General features: G+C 40.3%; 2 protein-coding genes across 2 annotated transcripts; one reads left to right on the forward strand and one right to left on the reverse strand.

The window, feature by feature from the left end:
- Nucleotides 1-6,407: 6,407 nt before the first annotated feature.
- On the forward strand, nucleotides 6,408-18,769 carry LOC144661275 (uncharacterized). Its single transcript, XM_078521980.1, has 7 exons — nucleotides 6,408-6,542; nucleotides 6,651-6,743; nucleotides 9,856-9,969; nucleotides 10,760-10,927; nucleotides 12,104-12,163; nucleotides 13,419-13,516; nucleotides 17,808-18,769. The coding sequence occupies exons 1-7, from the start codon at nucleotides 6,488-6,490 to the stop codon at nucleotides 17,961-17,963; spliced, it is 744 nt and encodes a 247-aa protein (XP_078378106.1). The 5' UTR covers nucleotides 6,408-6,487; the 3' UTR covers nucleotides 17,964-18,769.
- Nucleotides 18,770-18,931: 162 nt separating this feature from the next.
- LOC144661267 (uncharacterized) lies at nucleotides 18,932-22,558 on the reverse strand. The gene is made up of 2 exons (XM_078521966.1): nucleotides 22,024-22,558; nucleotides 18,932-20,172 (listed from the first exon to the last, which is right to left on the reverse strand). The coding sequence occupies exons 1-2, from the start codon at nucleotides 22,488-22,490 to the stop codon at nucleotides 19,287-19,289; spliced, it is 1,353 nt and encodes a 450-aa protein (XP_078378092.1). The 5' UTR covers nucleotides 22,491-22,558; the 3' UTR covers nucleotides 18,932-19,286.
- Nucleotides 22,559-22,560: the final 2 nt, after the last annotated feature.

The following is a 22,560-nucleotide window of genomic DNA, read 5'->3' on the forward strand; positions in this document are numbered from 1 at the left end:
TATCATTTGTCTTGTAGAGAAGAAAATAATAGAAATTTTTTGTAGCTTTAACTAAAGCTATCAAGTATTAATCCCATACCTACCACTACCCTGACTGACAACAACTTGCTGTCACTTCTTTTAAATATTCCATTTTTGCCGATCCTCAGTCATAGCTGTTCTGCTGAGTAACTTTATCAATTACAAGAAAATTTATCGAGACTTGATGGACACTCGTGCGGTGCGGTCGTTTTGTTTCAGAGTTTTCAGCGTTTTAACTATTCAGTGCCGGACTTAAGAACATAACATTATAGAGCGCAAAATATGCTGGTTTAGTTATGTACTGACACGCTTCCCATTCCCATTTTTTGTCCAGTGAAAATAAAGGCAAATGCCAGTCAAAATAGGCAAATCCTAGTTCCTAGTTTAACCCTTAGGGACCCTCATATAACTATATGCCGAACGATGGAGCATTTGGATTTCTACAAGGCAAATTCATTTCATTCGATTTTCAGTTTCCTGGCCTCACTTATTAATCTTCTGGGGTTGCGTCCATTGGCGAGTTCATTCTATCTAGCTTTTTGATAAAGGACCCATAAAGCTAAATTAAATATTTCTTTCTGCGTTAGTTTTCTTCTTATCAAAACGAATTGCAAATATCCGAATCTGTATTTTGAGCAATTCCCGAAACATCCTTTTGTTTCTCAGCTGCATTTTTGATAATGAAATTAAAAAAAGCTGTTTTAAATACTCGTGTATTAACCATTAATTTAACGACTTGAACTCATATCGTATTCTGTCAGCAACGAGGATTAAACGAGGGTCTCAGAACAAGGATTAATTCTCGTTTTGTATTTTACCATATATGATCGGAGTACAGTAGAACCCCGTTAATACGGACACCAAGGGGACAGGCCAAATTGTCCGTATTAACGGGGCTGTCCGTATTAAGCGTAGTCTCCCTTAGGCTTTTATAGATTGTGCTCCTAAAAGTGGCATATTATGCTACTAGCAGTGCTCAAAATTTTGCCAAATTATGCAAAAATTATGCCAGAATTCCCAAATTATGCTTCTGATTTTCGAAATTATGCTCACAATATGACGTAGATTCTATACATAGAGGTGCGCAATAACGACACCAAATTATGATGTTTTTTAAATAAACTGTTGTTGTAAATTTATTTGTGTTTATGGCAGTTTATCACGGCCGTCAGCTGTCCAAATTAGCTGCTCGCATCTCTAAACCGTTTGTAAAATGCCTCCAACGACTTAACAATCACAATTGTATAGCTAAAACACGCATTGCAAGAACAAACTACCTAAATTTCATTTATTTCTGTAGAAAGTACACCATATTTACTACATTTTATGAATTTATGCTCCAAAAAGTGCTAAAAATTGCTAATTATGCCGTGGCAGTGCTCGTTTCACAAATTATGCTTTTTAGCTCCAATTATGCCAAAAATTATGCTAGCACAATCTATAAAAGCCTAGTCTCCCTCGCAGCCGTTCTTAGTGTCGTCACGCAAAATTCCTCATTTTGCGTGACGACACTAAGAACGGCTGCGAGGGAGACTATATTAAGCGGGGTCTCAGGAAAAAGTCACGGATACATGTTTTATCGACACAAAGACGAAGGCAAACCATCATGCGTTTTTACAGCAACAAAACGTTGTTTAATTGTACTGTTACCGTAACAGATGCAAACTGTGAACCCTGACAGAAATGAATAGTTTTTACGAAAACCTTACGATCTAGTCATACTTCGAACTAAACTTTATTAAACTCAACAATTGAATTATTTGAAAATGTCGCAACTTTACTATATACAAGAAAAAAACGCATCAAAGCAACCGAACGTTTTCTATAAAGTTTCCTTTGTAACTTAAACTCCAGATCTGACCGTAACCGTTATTAAACTGAACAAACTCAAGTCGGTAACGTTACTTTAAAAGGAAGCTTTCAGCTTGAGGCACAACCAGGCCGACTAAAACCTTTGCAAGTCACACTATTAGGTTACTTATAGTCTTAAAATCGTTTTAACTCATCGCATTCTGTCATTTTTTGACCAGGGTAAAGTAAGAAAATAATTGCGACAATGAAAATTGACAGTTCACAGAAGAGTTCATAGATAAACAGTGTCCGTAAAGTGGGGTTGACAATGTATGACAGTTTGTCATTGGGGACACGGAAAAGTGTCCGTGTGTCCGTATTAAGCGGGTTAATTTTAAAAAAAATGTATTAGGTTTTCGTCGGGACCAACGAAACTGTCCGTAATACCGAGGTGCACCGTATTAAGCGGGTGTCCGTAAAGCGGGGTTCCACTGTACAAATAAATTGAATGCTCAAGAAGTTTCCCCTTGCAACTATCCAGTCATTATTGGAGTAATACGTTAGCGACTACCACATGTAAGCTTCAGCCTGTTCACAATTTGCAGCCAGGTTTGTTTTGATCATATGATCATATTTGTGCAGTTTCAAGATCACATTGATGGCTAGATGTAAATCAAAGACTGCTGGTCAATGATCCGGGTCGTGCTATTTTTGAGACAATTAATGTACTTGGTCTACTATCCCTGACAGCGAAGAAGACAAAGAGGCAGCCTTAAATGACTCCATCTTGCAGAATTGCTGCCAGTCAGCGCTCCTTTAAATATCGTGGTGTAAAAACATGGGCGTATCTGCCTACATGCAAAGTACGCAACTGCTTATCAGAATTTCCCAGATTTTTTTACATTAAAGAAGAAATGCAAAGGGTTTAAAAGTAGTGTAATTTTTCTACCCGTTATGGTGTTTTTTCTCTAAACTTTTTCTGACCGATGATTTGGTAGGAACTTTACGAGCGCGCAAAGGGAATGGCAGCCGAATGTGGATAAAACAAAAAATGCCGCGTCAATGGGGGAGTATCAGCAGACACGCCCAAGCAGTACTGGCGCAGAGCTGTTTTACCACTTGTGGACCGTATGGAATAATTTAAACAAGGATATGAAGAAAATGACAGACACAATTTGTACTTTTTCTTAGTATTTTTTATTACATATATTATGTTTTATTTTGTTATTTTAATATTGATGCTGAGAAACACTTATCGGGGATGCTCATAAGCCAAGGACTCTTGGTTTTAGGCCATCGTAACTTCATTAAAAATATGAAACAAACAGCGGTAAACAGCGGATGCTCAATCAAGTGAATGTATGTTAAGTCAAAACGTATTATGAAAATTAAAGTTAAAATTTGGGTCGTAACTTTAATGGAACGGTTAGCTATGTATAGCTATGTACGGCTATGTACGGCTATGTATAGCTATGTAGGGCTATGTACGGCTATGTACGGCTAAGTACGGCTATGTACAGCTATGTAGGCTTATGTAGGGTTATGTAGGACCATATACAGCTATGTAGGGCTATGTAGGGCTATGTATAGCTATGTAGGGCTATGTAGGGCTATGTAGGGATATGTAGGGCTATGTATAGCTATCTAGGGCTATGTAGGGCTATGCACAGCTATGTAGGGCTATGTAGGGCTATGTAGGGCTATGTAGGGTTATGTAGGACCATGTAGGGCTATGTAGGGCTATGTAGGGCTATGTAGGACTATGTAGGGCTATGTAGGGCTATGTAGGGCTATGTAGGGTTATAAAGGACCATGTAGGGCTATGTAGGGCTATGTATAGCTATGTAAGGCTATGTAGGGTTATGTACGGCTATGTACGGCTATGTACGGCTATGTAGGGCTATGTAGGGCTATGTACGGCTATGTAGGGCTATGTAGAGCAATGTACGGCTATGTACGGCTATGTAGGGCTATGTAGGGCTATGTAGGGTTATGTACGGCTATGTAGGGCTATGTAGGGCTATGTAGGGCTATGTAGGGCTGTGTAGGGCTATGTAGGGCTATGTAGGGTTATGTACGGCTATGTACGGCTATGTAGGGCTATGTAGGGCTATGTACGGCTATGTAGGGCTATGTAGGGCTATGTAGGGCTATGTAAGGCTATGTAGGGCTATGTAGGGCTATGAAGGGCTATGTAGGGCTATGTAGGGCTATGTAGGGTTATGTACGGCTATGTACGGCTATGTAGGGCTATGTAGGGCTATGTAGGGCTATGAAGGGCTATGTAGGGCTATGTAGGGCTATGTAGGGTTATGTACGGCTATGTACGGCTATGTAGGGCTATGTAGGGCTATGTAGGGCTATGTAGGGCTATGTAGGGCTATGTAGGGCTGTGTAGGGCTATGTAGGGCTGTGTAGGGCTATGTAGGGTTATGTACGGCTATGTAGGGCTATGTAGGGCTATGTAGGGTTATGTACGGCTATGTACGGCTATGTACGGCTATGTACGGCTATGTACGGCTATGTAGGGCTGTGTAGGGCTATGTACGGCTATGTACGGCTATGTAGGGCTATGTAGGGCTATGTAGGGCTATGAAGGGCTATGTAGGGCTATGTAGGGCTATGTAGGGTTATGTACGGCTATGTACGGCTATGTACGGCTATGTACGGCTATGTACGGCTATGTAGGGCTATGTAGGGCTATGTAGGGCTGTGTAGGGCTATGTAGGGCTATGTACGGCTATGTAGGGCTATGTAGGGCTATGTAGGGCTATGTAGGGCTATGTATAGCTATGTACGGCTATGTAGGGCTATGTAGGGCTATGTAGGGCTATGTAGGGCTGTGAAGGGCTATGTACGGCTATGTAGGGCTATGTAGGGCTATGTAGGGTTATGTACGGCTATGTACGGCTATGTACGGCTATGTACGGCTATGTAGGGCTATGTAGGGCTATGTAGGGCTATGTAGGGCTATGTAGGGCTATGTAGGGCTATGTAAGGCTATGTAGGGCTATGTAGGGCTATGAAGGGCTATGTAGGGCTATGTAGGGCTATGTAGGGTTATGTACGGCTATGTACGGCTATGTAGGGCTATGTAGGGCTATGTAGGGCTATGTAGGGCTATGTAGGGCTGTGTAGGGCTATGTAGGGCTGTGTAGGGCTATGTAGGGTTATGTACGGCTATGTAGGGCTATGTAGGGCTATGTAGGGCTATGTAGGGCTATGTACGGCTATGTACGGCTATGTAGGGCTATGTAGGGCTATGTAGGGCTATGTATAGCTATGTACGGCTATGTAGGGCTATGTAGGGCTATGTACGGCTATGTAGGGCTATGTAGGGCTATGTAGGGCTATGTAGGGCTATGTATAGCTATGTACGGCTATGTAGGGCTATGTAGGGCTATGTAGGGCTATGTAGGGCTGTGAAGGGCTATGTACGGCTATGTAGGGCTATGTAGGGCTATGTAGGGTTATGTACGGCTATGTACGGCTATGTACGGCTATGTACGGCTATGTACGGCTATGTAGGGCTATGTAGGGCTATGTAGGGCTATGTAGGGCTATGTAGGGCTATGTAAGGCTATGTAGGGCTATGTAGGGCTATGAAGGGCTATGTAGGGCTATGTAGGGCTATGTAGGGTTATGTACGGCTATGTACGGCTATGTAGGGCTATGTAGGGCTATGTAGGGCTATGTAGGGCTATGTAGGGCTGTGTAGGGCTATGTAGGGCTGTGTAGGGCTATGTAGGGTTATGTACGGCTATGTAGGGCTATGTAGGGCTATGTAGGGCTATGTAGGGTTATGTACGGCTATGTAGGGCTATGTAGGGCTATGTAGGGTTATGTACGGCTATGTACGGCTATGTACGGCTATGTACGGCTATGTAGGGCTGTGTAGGGCTATGTACGGCTATGTACGGCTATGTAGGGCTATGTAGGGCTATGAAGGGCTATGTAGGGCTATGTAGGGCTATGTAGGGTTATGTACGGCTATGTACGGCTAGGTACGGCTATGTACGGCTATGTACGGCTATGTAGGGCTGTGTAGGGCTATGTACGGCTATGTAGGGCTATGTAGGGCTATGTAGGGCTATGTAGGGCTATGTAGGGCTATGTAGGGCTATGTAGGGCTATGTAGGGTTATGTACGGCTATGTACGGCTATGTACGGCTATGTACGGCTATGTAGGGCTATGTAGGGCTATGTACGGTTATGTAGGGCTATGTAGGGCTATGTAGGGCTATGTATAGCTATGTAGGGCTATGTAGGGTTATGTACGGCTATGTACGGTTATGTAGAGCTATGTAGGGCTATGTAGAACTATTTACGGCTATGTACGGCTATGTACGGTTATGTAGAGCTATGTAGGGCTATGTAGAACTATTTACGGCCTTGTATAGCGGCGTATAGATATGTACGGCTAGGTAGGGACATGTATAGCTTTTGTATGGCCATGTACAGCTGTTTAGTGCTGTGTATCTTCTCCTATGTATTCCTTATATGGGATTTAGTCAAACCACTATATGTTAACTACATGACGTATCTACGTGACGAATTGCATACTCCGCTGTACAGGATTATGAAGGCGCAATAACAAGATGGCGGCAATAAGGTTGTTTGCTGTACATTTTATAGGTTATAGTGGTCTTTAAATGATGAATGTCGAGGAATTGTCATGACTTTCAACGGTCAACGAATAGCGCACCTCGGCAAGAATGTGGCTTGGGCAGGTAGGAAGACTTATTGAGAGTATTGTGAAATCAATTTCACTAGCATGCATGCATTCGAAACTTCCCACATTAGCCTCAGTTTGTGATCGATCGATTTTCTTTTCTAAGTTGCCATTGGATCTGGGGGAAGTCTTCTGGTGAACACAGTGCGCCGTGATTCAGAAAGAGCTAAACGATTGCTTGGTTATGCTGCTGTATCAGGTACAGTCAACTCTCTCTTAACGGACACCTCTATAAGACGGACACCTCCATAAGACGGACACCTGGTGATGGTCCCTGCCGTTTTTCAGTCATTTTACTGTAACCAAACTCCCTATAAGATAGACACCTCTCTAAGACGGACAACGGACACTATGAAATCATCAACGGACACTTAAGAAGTGTTTTTTATCATGTTTTATTGGTGAAAATACTTCCAAACTTTATATCGCTAAAGCAAAGCAGGACCTGAACAATCGATGAAATCGATAATCGATGGCAATCGATAACAATCGATGACAATCGATATCAATTAATCGATTGATATTGATAATCGATGAACAATCGATCGCTAAAATTTTTGTGATTATCGATTGTCATCGATTATCCATTTCATCGATAATCGATGACAATCGATCAATTAACTAACATCGATTTTCATCGATTATCAATATCACCGATTACCAATTCAATCGATCATTTTACTGCCATCGTTTTTCATTCGACTAGTATTTGTTAAATACGTTCACTTTAAAACACATGGTCTCTCTTGTATGTTATATTTTATTAGCAACAACAACGATAACCTTTCCAAAAAATGTCAATACAACGAGAAACATAAGCTTACTAACTTAACAGTAATAAGGCAATAATTATTTAATACAAACGTTTTGAGCTTAAGTCTTATTCGCCTCCATCAACGAAGTGTACGCTTTTAGGTCTGGTTTGCTTTCGAACCAACTCCTGGCAAAGTAAATAGAAATCGCAACTTACAGAATTCCTCGCTGTCAAAGTACTAATTTTTCTAAAATTCTGTCTTGTAGTCCACTAAACGGCCGCCTTCGATGTCATAAACATCTTCTCGCTAGTCCGAAATATTTCAAATCAAACAGTAGCAGAGAGAACTCAAAAATACGTCTTCCGTACGTCGGAACGAAAACGAGACAACAGTGGGAGTCTGGGGATGAGTTTCGCCTGTCACGTCCGCCATTTTGACTCGGTCACGAAGAACGAAGTGTCTTTGGAATTCTAGCGCTAGCAAAAAGTAGGAAACTCAAATGAAAAACAGAAACATTAAAGCTTATGATGTAAACCCTGTGTAAACCTCATCTCAATGGAAAGGAGCTTTATTATTTTTTTACAAAACAACGTATGTAAGTATTTACTTCATGCTTCGGATTGATTGTGTGTTTAATGCCAATCGATGGCAATCGATGAAGTTCGCGACCACCAAAGTGTGATTATCGATTGATCATCGATTGGCCGATGCCAATCGATGCCAATCAACAGTAATTAATCGATTGTCATCGATTGATCGATTGATTTTCCGATCATCGATTTTCATCGATTGTTCAGGTCCTGAGCAAAGTTAGTCGGTACCCTAAGGATACGCGTATACCAAGCTTACTAACCAAAAATAATGAAGCTTCTCTGCTTACGTAAAGCAGTGAATTATCGATCGTAATGAACAAGCGAGTCAATTTTCTGATATTATTGTTGTCCCAGTTTGTAGGTTTTGTTAAAGAAAGCGACTTTAAACAGACTCAAAACAGAAGTGTATTCATTGTGCATAGGTTTAGCTTTATTATCTCAAAATAACTGGTGTCATGTTTCCTCGACTCTCTACAAGACGGACACCCCCCCTAAGACGGACAGTTGCGGCCGGTCCCGAAGGTGTCCGTCTTAGAGAGAGTTGACTGTATACATACTCTACAGTGTACATGTACATGTCGATACATGTACGTCTACTTGATGTTGCAGGAGCAGATCTAGGGGGAGGCTGAAGGGGGTGCACCCCCCCCCCCCCGAGACGACCTGTTGTTTTGTAATATAACTAGTATTCTGCAAAAAAGGCCATTCCTCAGTGGTGTATACCCCCTTCTAAGAAAATCCTGGATCCGCCCCTGTGTTGATAACTTGAGAGAATTACAAAAGACAAATTTACTTCCTTATACTGTTATGAATACATAAAGTGAGTCAATTCTACCAGTCCTCGTGCCCTCAGAATGCTATCACCATTACATCGCCCCTTCCTTTTTCTGAATTTTTATTATATCCTTAATGTTCTTTAAAATTCCCTGTCTGCCTTCCAACACCTTCAATGAATGGGAATTTTATGATTCACCCCCACCCCCAAATAATTCTGTAGACAGCTAATACCGTAATGATTCGATTTAGCACCCCTATTCCAATAAGCACCCCCATTCTCATAAGCGCCCCAATTCTTATAAGCACCTCTGTTCTATTCTATTCTATTCTTCTGGTGCATGAAATCATCAACGTTGAATAGATAAACTCATGAACATTCACCGTACTGTCCATGTATATTAAATGCTAAAATGAACAATTTTAAAAGTAACTGGAACGTACAACAATTTGTTACTATTACAGTTTCTGTTATTGTTACTGTCAGTACCGCCCAAAAGTAAGTTACCACCACTCGTCTCGTTTCTGGAATAAATTACGGCAATTATCTTACTAGAAAACAATTATTCTCTCGGGAAAGGTTTCACTGTTTAGTTTTTTTAAAATATTTATTAAAGTTTTGTATTTGGTTGTTTCTCGAAAAATTGAATAAGTACCCTGTCCCAATTAAGCGCCCTTTCTCGAATAAGCGACCTCCCTTGAGTGCCAAAAGTAAATAAGCGCCCCGGGTGCTAAATTGAATCATTTCGGTAACTGAAAAAAGAAGTTCATGAGCTTTAACTGATTGAAGCTTGTCAGTTCTTCCAATGTTTGAACTTATTTCCTCTCCATTAATGTGCAAACATCTGTTGGATCAAATGATATCCTGCTTTTGCAGTCATGAGTTCATGTTTGATTTACAAATGAGAAAAGTCAATAGTCAGTGGTTAGTATTTTCAATGCAAAAAGATCCCTATTTTCTTCTCTGGAAATTCAAATCTAACCACACTTCTCTCTCACTCTAATCCCTCCAAACCCCTCCCCCCACCCCCACCCCTCCTCATTCAGCATTCCAGTCCTTAACACCTGAGGTGTGACCTCCCTATACCTTGGTGGAGTCCACTTCTATCCCTTTAGATTTCAAGCTCTCAAATGTGGTTTTGGTGTGGATAAATTTTGGAATCACCTTTTTACAACATTTCTTTATCAGGTATCACTGGTGCAAGTATTGGCTTCACTTTTGGGGTGATCAGAAAACAGCACCCAGTTGCTCTTTCTCTTTCCACTGGTTCAGGTGTTTTTGCCATTTCTGGCTTATTTTACGGTAAGTCTAATTTTTTGTTTATAAATATTGTACATATACTGTAAAGCATGGTACTGAATAATTACCGGTTTATGTATTACAGTTACACACATTTACATGTAACCCTCCAAGTTTATTTTTTTCCTTAGTGTGCCATTTGGCCACCGGCTCCTCGAGTTCGGTCACCACCAGTGAAAAATTTCAGTTGTCAAATTAAGCTCATGCTTTCAATCCTTCTTCTCAATTTTAGTTGCCAGGAGCTCCAAAATTTTAGTCGCCATGACAACTAAAATGGTTTTGACTTGGAGGGTTGACATGACACTGTAAGTGGGTAGAAGATTGAAAAAGTTGGGTCATTTACATGTGATTGCATTTATTATTGGAACAGACTCTTACATGTGTTACCTTTGCAGTGCCCAGATTTCTTCCCAGAAATATAAATGGTTACTGGCAAACTATTTTTTCTAAGAGGCAGAAGGAACTGCAATTGATGGCATCTAAATGGGTTGGGGGCTAGGGGTGGGAAGCAGTTTAGTTTAGGAGCACTTGGAAATCCTTGGAGAGAGCTCAAAGTTACAGAAAGGTTTTTTAAGCCTTTCAAACTTACATTGTACTCTCATGTGCATCGGGCTGTATTGTATAAACATGTAATTTGCAAAAAAATATAATAAAAGTACATTGTTGTTTCTTACCGGTAAATCCAAGCTTTTGTGTGTGCAGTGTAGTGTTGTAGTTTGAAGGGTATGCAGAACATATTGTATTGTTTCGAACATACATGAATTGTTGAAATTGAGTTGTTACAAATCAACAGTTATGAGGGAAAATCTACTGGTGTCATCAAAGGCTCATAGATGGAGAAGAAAACTTGACGAGCTTCAAGGGAACTTTATCATAACAACTCGACAAGAAGCAATGACTGCCACACAAGCAAGTGCTGTTAGTGGTGCAACTTCTGGGTTCCTGCTGGGCTGTGCCTTATGTAAGTTTAAAGTGATGAACTGCTAATATCATGTACAGGTTCCTGAAGCTTAAAATATCATGCTTAAGGTATTACGGAAGGAAAATTAGCATTTTCGTTCCAGGTCAAATTGTGTGCTATCAGTGGTAACCCCAATAAAGTATATATTTTCTGAAAGCTTATTGAATAAAGATTGCATTTTTCGATTTTTTTTTTTTATCATAAAGACCATAATAAGCAATGTCAGCATTTTGTCTGCAATTATGATGTTGTGCAACTTTAGGTTTATTTGAGAACACATTTACATGAGAGCCAAAACTTTTATTTGGAATTTGATCTACATACATGTATATTGGTCTAAAAAATGGTGTTTCAGATTTTTCTTTTCTTGCTCCATAATTTTTTTATGAATTTTTAAACATCAAAGTGGCGTTTTTAGGGCTTCTTTAGGATTAAAAATTCATAAAAAAATTAATGAAGACAGAAAAGAAAAAACTGAGACACCGTTTTCTAGACCAACATATGTAGATCACATTCCACATAAAAATTTTGGCTCTCATGTAAATGTGAACATCATAATGGCAAACAAAATGCTGACGTTGCTTATTATGGTCTATATCATGTAAACAAAAATCCACAATTACAATCTTTATTCAATAAGCTTTCAGAAAATATATATAATACTTCATTGGGGTTACGATTGATGGTTTGCACACATTTTGACTTGGAATGAAAACGCCAATTTTCCTTCCGTGATACCTTAAACTGATTTCTGATTCAGATTACTTGTCCCAGTCTCATGCACAAAGTCAATTTGAAGGTGTTCTTGGGTACAGCATTGTACAGTACATGTAAGATAACAATCTGGAGCTGTATTTTGTAGTTTGTTGTTGTTGACTTTTTAAAAAAAACTATTTGGGCCTTTTGTTTTAATGTGGCACATGCAATCACTGATGCTGGTCTCAGACACATAAAAGAAGTGTTTTATAGAGGCTCCTAGCTGCTTAAAATGAGATTCCCTTAATCAATTTTACTGTTTTGAATGCTGCAAAGCTCTCAAGTGGAGGTTTCCTGGAGTCAAGCTAAATGGACATGATTTGTGGCTTTGTTGCTCAAACAAAACCTCCCTGAAAAGCCTTCTCACAGGCTAACTGTTTTTTCTTTTTTCTTTTCTTTTTTTTTAATTTCATTATCCAGGGAGAGGTTTCAGTGTGGTGATTAGTACATCACTTCAGGGTGCAGTGTTGGGAGTAGTTGGTGAGTATTGTCAGTTAACTAAAATTTAATTGTCTGATTTTCAGAAACATGATGAGGGGTGGTGAATGGTCCTTCAAAAAAGGCGTTTTGCAAAATTTTAGCCAAATTTCAGGGGTCTCATCGTTTCAAATTTTTCTTTAACGCCTTCTCGGAGTCTCAATTTCTTTTGAAAGGCTAAAAACGTCTTGGGCTCGCAGTAAAGATAACAGTCTCGCCGTCTCGCAAAGTCTCGCATTTACCATTTGACACCCAACTGATAAGGTGGAGTCCGTTTGCAAAGTCACTGAAGTTACCTGTACATCACCCCCCCCCCCCTAAAAAAATGTAAGGCATTAAGTAAAGCAATAAATTGCCAAGAGAGTAGTACACGTAATTAAGGAATGAAAGTTAATGGATGCTTTAAGTTCCAAAAGGATCAGTTAAAGAAGCTATGTGCACAAATATATATCACAATATATTTTAAGTCATTTTTCTGATAGATGTACAAAAGTTATCACCTCTTAACTAAAGGAACCACACAGAAGTTCTTATTTTTATAATAAGTGTTATTGTAAGAACGTTAAGGCGGTCTGTATTAATTCTTTTTATTGTAAAATTCATTAATTATTCATGAGGGTGCAAACCAATCCCAGCACAGTATTCAGATTACATGTACACAACTGTAAACCCCAATTCAAATCAAACAATAGAATTATCTTTTGATACAAACTCCTGCTCCGCTAATTAGTATTCATTAACTTTTGATACAGATCTCTACTGATTCACATAACAATACTTTGCATTCAATTTATTGTTTTCATTTTACGAGTAGAATAAAATATGAGTGGGAGATCTGTATGGGCGGTTACAATGGCTCGCCATTGTAACCGCCCATACAGATCTCCCGCTCATATTTTATCTACTACTTAAATACATCTACAGTGTATGTTCAATAGCCAGAATCACCATCATTGTTTTCAGCTTGTCATTTGTTGCCAAACGTGAAGTCTGTCCCTTGATAAACTCGCAAGAACCACAGGAATTTAATTTTGTTTATCTTGCATCCATGTATACAAAGAATCCTTACACAGGAATCTTACATTTAGGAAATCGAAGAATTCTTACACGGGATTGCAGAATGTCCCCTCATGTCCCTGTGTCACGTGCCTGGACAGTGTGACGTGTGGCAAAAAGGGATCATTTTGGAATAAAGAACATGCTGGAGTGCATATGGTATTTAGTAATTTTGACTATTTCAAAACTGTTTGATTTTCAGGACAGTGGTCTGTTAACAAATGTCGACAATGGATTTTAGACGAAGCCATTAGGTATCATTACCCTGAACTGGTAGCTAATGCTAAAGCATGTGAAGAGGTCAGTAAAAGGTGCTATAGTGCTATAATCATTGTTTGGGGAAATATTTATTGAACATCAATTGTTCATACAACAATGCATTCCACGTCATGTGTGTACTGTATTTAACGAAATGATAGAAGAAAGACGCAAAATGTTTTCATAAATTTTATGATTGGGTTGCTAATATGGTTACCTCTTGTTGCTTACGCTTTCTGTTTTCTTATTTCCCCTTTTACACAGCTTCTATTTAGGTCTTCCCCTGATACTCCTCTCCCTCTAGATGCGTTGCATGACGATCTTAATAACGCGTGCGTCACACAACGCTTCACTCCCTTAACACGCCTTGCATGACGACCTTATTAACGCGTGCGTCACTCCTTTTATAAGCGTTGCTTGACGCACTTTATTACGCGTGCGCCACACAATAATTCACTCCTTTTAGAAACACTTAACGTTGCTTGACGACCTAAATAACTCGTGCATCACACAACGCTTCATTCCCTCTAGAAGCGTTACTTGACGACCTTTATAACGCGCGCGTCACACAACGCTGATTTACGTTTCTCTTTGTTAGAAGTGTTAGCCCAGTAAAGTTATGCCAGGAGGTCAAAATGCTTGCAACAGAATTTTTCTTTTTACATTGTGTGCTTTTGAGGCATGTATGTGAACATACTAAAAGTCAACAAAAATCAACTCATGGGAAATACGTAAAAAATCCACGTATTGACGACTGCCATGTTTTTATGCTAATTAGCCATTCTAAACTGTTCTGTCAAGGCATTTACCACTTTAAGTTCCACTTAACATGTAAAAACAAGGACTGTTAAGTACAGTGTACATTTAAATTCTATCATGGACCATTTTCCAACAAATATTCAACAAAAAAGTGTTATTTTCTAAAATTAACATTTTAATTTCATTAAAATGGTAATTTCTCAACCCTTGCTAGCCAGTAACTGGACTATTATATACCATCACCTGATTTTCTATCAATACCTGTCTAACTGTACAGTAACAGCGGCGGAGCAGAGGGGGTAGGTGGATCTGTAGTCCCCTAGCCCCCTGGGGGTGTTACATGTATGCCTTGGGGGTGGCGTCTGCCTTGGTGTACAACTACCTCCCGTCCCCACACACACGCGCGCGCGCGCGCGTTTAAAAACGCTCCGCCGCCTCAGCTGTGAAAATTAAGTCATAAGGCATCGACTACTTCCCCGATGTCCTCTGTATCACTAGCTCGATCTGTCGGAAACAAGCACTTCCATGACACTCTCCACAGGCAGGTGAACAGTCAAGTCCGTACTTTTTGGAACTTTATGAAGTTGTGTTACAATTCATCTTGCAGTTACATCTGATAACTCAGAGGAAAGTTTCCAGTGCAGGTGGTATGTCGGTCCTTAGGGACCGATCGTTTATTACGTCCCAGGGGGGGTGGTTTTTCAAAAGGTGTAGTGTTTCAAAACTGAACACCCCAAAATTATTTTCATATAAAAATTATACCCCCCCCCCTTCGTAATTCTTATTTTAAAAATGTACCCCCCCCCCCTCGACCAGGCAATAATTCTCTCTTTTCTTCCTTGCAGATTTTTTATTTTGTTGATATAGCCAATCAACATTGCTGCTACGTATTTAACTGATCGAGGTTTAATATCATTTGTAGCCATTCTCAATGAACTTCACTGACTACTCCAGCAAATTAATTTATTTCCACCACAGTCAAACCCCCGGCTCAATCCATACTGTAAAACACCGGCAGCACTGTGTCGCGATGTCGCTTGTTTCTGAAGACCAATGCCGCATGAACAACAGTTGCAGATGTTGCTGACGTTTTTCGTTGGTAGTGTATTATCACCATCGGTTATTTTTTTTAGGAGAAACTGTTTTGTCACAGGATTGAGTACGGGACTCCAATGAGACTCAGTTTGTAAAAAGTTTGATGAAGGTGAATGTGAATTTTGTTAAGGGGGTCTGGAGGCATGCTCCCCGAGAAATTTTGAAAATCTGAGCTATCAGAAATGCCAGTTCTTGCATTATGAGTCACTTTCATGCTTGGTTTATAGTATAGTTATGAGCCTTTTTTAACGATTATGAGTAAACAACAACAAGAACCGCCAGCGAGAATTTTTCCTTTTTTTGGTTTCAGTTATAAAACCTGTTAGACTGCCGTTGCTGTGTCATAAAATTTGACCCATCTCACGTTTCTCATAAGTGAAAAACTTACCCCCCCCCCCAAAAAAAAGGGGCTTGTTTTAAAATTGAACCGCCCCCCCCCCCCCCCTTGGGACGTAATAAACGATCGGTCCCTTACCTGAATTAAAATGCCATCAGTTTTTTCCATCTCCAGTCACACAGTGGAAGCTCTTGATTTCCAGTCCAAAGTTGCACCTGGTAGTTCACGCGAAGGTAAAGAAATTTTGCAGCAGACGACATCGGAGGCAAGGACTTCGCTTTAACTGCGGTTGTACTTCTATCCGTCTTTTAGCAAAAACTTCGATATCGCAAGGCCTCCAATTTTCTTTTTTTTCATCTCTTTCGTAAGTCATACATCAACATCCTCTAATGAATCCCTTGACTCTTCGTCGATTCTGACATAAAAAAGCTGCTTGCCTTATGTGTCTCGTTATGTGTAATAAACTACTTGAATCCGTAGTCTAGACGACATGTTATCAGTGCAGCTTCCTAGGGCCGCAGCGTGTCCACTGTCGAAAATCCAGATGTAATCGACTATAAGAGACACTAAACACTTCCTGTTCTGAATCCTGGTCTTCCTCAATATATACTCCTAAATTGTCACTTTGTGGCATATAAAAATTTTGGGCAACAAACCTGAAGCGCGTCTGCAATAAGAACAATATTGAGCGCTTCGTCAAACCAAAAAAATGACACCTGCAAGCTCTCGCTTGTGTCTTTCCACTTAGCATATTCTCCATAAATTGACCTATGCAGCCAAACTAGTTCATTTCTGTGTTTAGACTTCTACATGTAGTTCGTAACACCACAGACAAATATCTGCTTAATTAGTGGCTCATTTGTAATGAAAGTCCAAGCCTTTCACTACAAGGGCTGATCAAATGTTATGGCATGTGCTGTTTTCTTGCTTGATCAGATGGAAAGAATAGGGTGGAATATGTACAGGCCGGGCATGTTGGACGGATCTAAGTCAATAATAGGCAGGAATACTACAGTTGCTTTCCCTGGATGATTTCCCTTATGTACCATTTGACCAACCAGGCCGTGGCCACTTTAAAAAAGGAGAGACTTTCCAGAAGGTGTCTGTCGGTAATTTTGGTTCACCTTTGGGAGTAATTGCTTTTCAAGCTCTAAGGTCAGTTAGAGGCCGCTGGACCTTGGGATAGTTGTACTGTGATATTCAGTTTACTCTTCCTTCTTTAATAATGTTATCAGGCGTTATCAAAAAGCATTACTTGAAATAAATACCTTTATCTGAAGTTTGGATAAAGACACTGGCGGGACTTGCTCGTGATCTGTCATACATAAACTCTGTCCTACTTATCTTCTAGGAAACCGGTTTCGACCTTATACTCTATCGTCAGCTTCAACGCAAAACTTGAGCGAGCTAACATTATAAAGTATATGCTAACATTTATTAATATTTGTTTTTTTTTTGTTTTACCCAACTTTAGAACGTGATTGAACGGGTTATAGTTATGCCATTTAGTTTACACTATACTTTGCAGATGTGAAATATCAAATTGCTCTGTAGAGCTAAAAAAATGATTTTAAAACTTCGTAACACTGGTAGTAGCAAAAGTTGTAAAAGTGATAGTATTATTTCGTAGCAAGAATCTTCGATTAGCAAACCAAAGCATTTTTTGCCCTATAAAAACACTTTTAAAACACTTTTAAAACTTATCTGTGATAAGGCTAATTTGCATAAAACGTGGCGTCTAAAGGGCAAAATGAGAGAGGTCAAAACTTTTATTTTTTGCGTATTTCGCCTGGGTTGATTTTTGTTGACTTTTAATATGTTTTTCTAGAGTCCTTGACGGAAACGTCACTGATAATAAAAATTATGTTGCGAGCATTTTGACCTTACGGTATCAAATCGCGTTTACTTTCCTGGACTTTGTTGACGACCTTAATTATTTAACACTTGCGTCACACAACGCTTCTCTCCCTTTAGAAGCGTTGCATGACGCCCTTAATTACGTGTGCGTCACGCAACCGTTCCCCTTTAGAAGCATTTCACGACGTCCTCAATAACGCGTGCGTCACCCATGCGACTACAATAACGACTGCAAAAAAGATCACCTAACACTCGCTTCAGCCTTACTGTTTCTTTTCTGTGCAGGGCTGGCAGGAGTGGGCTTATCGGCTGCTGACCAGCAGGAGTTACAGCTCAATTATCGACGAAAAACTACAAAGCTATGAAATACAACTGGAGCTTCTCCAAGAGGAGGAAGAAAGATTGCTTCGGTTGAAAGAAGAGCAAGAAAAGCAAGGATAAAACGTAAATTTTAGTGTAAGAATTCACACAGCGTTTCAGAGACCGTTTGTGACGGACAAATGAAGGATTACGACACCGACAGCCCTCTGACTACAAGTAACTTTTTTTAGTCAGACGCTTGTTCACGCCATTTTGGTTGTTTATCACAGTCGTACCACGCTAGTCGGCAGTTAGGCGAGATTGGGGGAAGGCATAAGGAAATCAAATTAGACGTGTTTCAAATTAACTCTGAAAATAAAATGAACAAAATGATATGTCCAGTGTTTCTACTAAATTACAATTTTCTGCAAACTCAAAGGCGATATGGAAACCGAGTGTGCAGTCTAACTGTTTTAGCATAAGTCCACATGTATGCAAACACGCGCGCCATTTTTGCAACGTACAAAATTATCTTCAAAATGAAGGAAACCTCAAAAAATGAGTGTGTACTATAAAAAAAAAATAAATAACTGATAAACTGGGATGAAACGAGGATGGTTAACATTGTAGAAGATCGAGGAAAATTACTTTACTTTATCGAGTACCGTTTTTGAACTTGCACCAAGTTACTAAAAGGCAATGATACAGCGGAACCTCGATACCACGAAGAGCCAGGGGAATGGCAAAATATGTTCGCTATGACGAGATTTCGCTATATCAAGTCTTTTTTCCATATATTTTACTATTTCTGGAAGACTTTGTTATATCGAGGTTCGTTTAATCGAAGTTCCACTGCATAGTGCAAACTTTCCACGGCTGTGTTTAATTTGTAATAGATTCGAAGAAATATTGCGAGTTTTTTAATAAAAAGAGACGTCGATAACGTATTGTGGTTGAGGTCTTTATTGCCCATTCCCGAGCATTCGTCAGTGTTCGCTGAGGTTGGTAGTATGAGTAGAGAACTTTTTGTCGTTTAAGAGAAGTAGGCGGCTAGCTTTGTAGACGTTGGAAATGTTTGTGCTGTTCAATTATATGCAAAGTAGTTTGTATGAAGAGTTGAGTGTACTTGCCTCTGTGATAAAAAAAGATCGATGTTTACATTTCCTTGTATCAGGAGTGGCATTAATAGCTAACGTACTAGGCAGTGATTTTTTAGAAGGACTCATTTTAAGCTATTCAGAGTTTGAGGTAAAAGTGATCATAAAAATAAAACGGAATTTGAAAGTGAGAATAGTGTTAAACGTCAGTTTCGTAATGAATTGTTGAACGAACGCGCGAGTCTAACGTTAGGTGAGGAGAAAGCAAACGTTGAGCAGCAAAAACTTGCGCATACTCAGTGGTAGCGAGCGAGTTCTCGGCGTGGCCATTGCATTTGATGTCGTTTCTCGAAACAGACCGCAAAAACTAGCACCCTCTTCTTCCGCAACCCCGCTGGAATCGCTTCGAATCCATGGCTCTCTTTCTGTTGGTGTTTTCGTAGTACTTTTGAGTGAGAGCCCCGTGAGCTCGCCTCAGGTTTTTCTTAGTGTCTTGTTGCTTTGTCTTTTTCTCTGCCAAAGCGCGGCTCCTTTCCTCGCTAAAGTCCTTGCAGTAGACACTCAAATAACACCCCCTTGGGGGCTCACGAAATAACGCGCCTCGACGTCCCTGTTCTTCGGCACTTTCGAAGGAAAGGAGCTTTTTACTGCAGGACAATAGCTGAAGCATTTGAGCCCAAAGGAACATTGCGGCTCTTGGGACCTGGTGTCTCAGCTGCGTTGTCAGCTGTGAGGTCCTTTCACAGATGTCGCTGAACGCAGATATCGCGGGCTTCGTAAACCACATGTCCTCGACTTCGTCCGATTCATCCACTGGAAAGTCCGCTGTCCATTCGTCTGGTTGTTCTGCTCGCCATTCCAACGCCAGCAGAGGTCTAGGAGTGTGTACGGGCTCAAGACCAACACGACTTACAACAATCGGCTCAAGCGACTCAGCGGTATTTGCGACCGGGTTAAACTTGCGTCGTTTTCTGACTGTCAACTTGAGCAAGTCGTACACGTAATCCTGGCTTACAGTCATGCGCAGTGGGAGCTTGCCCGAGTCGTCATCGATTCCCGCCACAAATTCAAAGGTTCGTTTGCGTTTGATGTTATCAAGGTCCCACAGCAGTTTCTTGACCGGTGACGGCTCAAAGGGGACGACAGATGTGCTGAGATCCTCAACGAACACGTGGCTAGGTTGCAATTTTATTGGCTTGACGACCTGCTCACGGCTAATCATTTGTGTCCCTTGCATGTCTGGTAACTTGAGACTGCGGGAAAAGAAATGACATCAAAATCCTTCATCATATATATCTTGATTATTGTATAGCAAAGAAATTTCGGTCGCGTGGCGTAACAATAAAAATGCTTATATCTCCCGAGGAAGCAAACGAAGCTACCTCTATACATTATAACGCGTTGGTTATAAGCCCATGATCTGTTTAAAATGAAGCTAGAGCTTAGTCGGTTTAGACGTGTAACGCAAACACGAACGTAAGCTTAAACGCAAAAAATTTTCACACTTCAGTTAAGCGACAGTTAGTAAGTAGGGCCACCAAGAGAACTTAATGTTATTATTATGGATTTGTGTTTTTGCTATATGGTAGCCCGCAAGCTCTAACAGTTCAGGATTCGCTAATTGCTTACGCATGCGCTTGTATTTACGTTTGCAATGTAGACTTGCCCCAAGTGGCCCTTTTCGTGTTACTTGAGTAGATTGCCTTCATACGCGCGCGAGTACCACTCAAAATTTACTTGTTCTTGCGTAATGCACGAAGCACACTGAATAAATACTAAATCGGGGAACCTCCGACATTTTGTATTCATGCCCGCGCCCGCGTGGTACAAGAAAAGGGAAAATGTCCTAGGCTTTGTAGATTGTGCTCCTAAAAGTGGCATATTATGCTACTAGCAGTGCATTTGCCAATATGCAATATGCCGAACCATATGCTTCTGATCCAATATGCCACAAAATGACGAGACTACAAGAGGTGCGCAAAACGACACCAAATATGATGCAAAAAGCTGTGGAAATGTGAAGTGCCGCCGCAGCGCCAAGCTGCTCGACCTGAACGATGCCCCACGACAACAATCACACTGAGCAAACACGCAGCAAGAACAAACTACCTAAATTCATATTTCTGAGAAAGTACACCATATCACTAATTATGAATTATGCTCCAAAAAGTGCTAAAATTGCTAATGCCGTGGCAGTGCTCGTTCACAAATTATGCAGCTCCAATATGCCAAAAATTATGCTAACACAATCTACCAAAGCCTAAAATGTCCCATTCCTTGCGTTTGCATACGTTTTGCATTCACGTTTGCGTTTGGCTAGTTCATACTTGTTTCGCTTGCATTTGCGCCTGCATTTGCATTTGCCTCGCTCCTACTAACTTGGCTTCCGTTTTTTTTTCCTGAACGAAAATTTGTAAAGTATTGAAAGATAACGTAAAATTAATTCAATGTAACGTGGAAGGCTTATGTCAGGTAGTCTATGCTTAGTTTGTTTTCTGAGAGATCAGGATCACGGGTAGATAATTACCCAACAGGAACGAGCTAGAAGGGGTTTTATCGGGAACCAGGGGGCTCAAACATTTTTTTTCGGTATTTCCAACTTCAAAGAAAGATGACGTTGAATGTTCCGAAGTCCCCACAAGAGGCAAACGATTGATTTATTAAGCATCATTAACTTACACTCTTTTTTTTCTATAAGAACATTTTTTCCGGCCCAGGCAGAATATTCTTATTTTGCTGCAAATGTTAGACTGAAAACTGAATATTCTTGTGAATATTCTTATAGATTATAGTCTATGGCATTTCAGTTTGTGCTGTATACCATACATTACATTTACCGCATCAAACATCTAGCTAGTGCAGGTCACGGCTTTTGTCGTTTCATTGGCTTGTTTCGCCGTTTAGAGAAAGAAAGAATTTTATACGGTTTGGATTAGTTACGAACATACATGTATGATTGTATTCTATTTACAACACTTAAATTTTTAACACTTAAGATTATATTTTTTTAAATCTTAGAGACGGGTTTATTCTTAAAATATTCTTAAAATTTTAGCCTCGATATTCTTATAAAATGAATTCGTATCGAAAAAAGAAGTACTTACCTCTTAACATTCACGCGCAAAGCTGGAATTTTTCCCACCGTGCCAAAGGGTCGAGGGACTTTCGTCAACAGCATTTCCGACCAGCAATTCATCTCCTGTAATCGCTCGGTATTCCACATCTCGCTTGCAGACATTTTACATTTCAAGGGCCGCAGAATCTTGTAAGGTTGAGCCATCTTTCTTGGAAGCACACGAGAGATCATTTTTCCGTGAAAATATTTTTGGGTCTTCTCTATATTCTTGTCATCCGTATTCTTAATCGGCAATCGTTTTTCTCCACCGTGCCCGCGCCCGAAGTTGCGCTCGTCAACTACAATGTAATCTTTTAAGAGTAATGCGTCTTCTTCAGTCAATTCCACATCAACCAGCAGCCAGCCTCCTTCCTCCGCTTCCACGATGAGACATTCCTGGAGTGAATTTACGTCGTCCTCCTGTGCGTACATCCATTTTCCAAACAAACCTATCATCACAGACGTAGATTCAGGAGATGATGGTGATTTAGTCTCCTTCAGGGAAGGACATCAATGTTCTTACTAA

This window comes from Oculina patagonica, chromosome 7 (genome assembly GCF_052425735.1).
Source record: "Oculina patagonica isolate OP01 chromosome 7, crgOcupat, whole genome shotgun sequence".
Lineage (NCBI taxonomy): Eukaryota > Metazoa > Cnidaria > Anthozoa > Scleractinia > Oculinidae > Oculina > Oculina patagonica.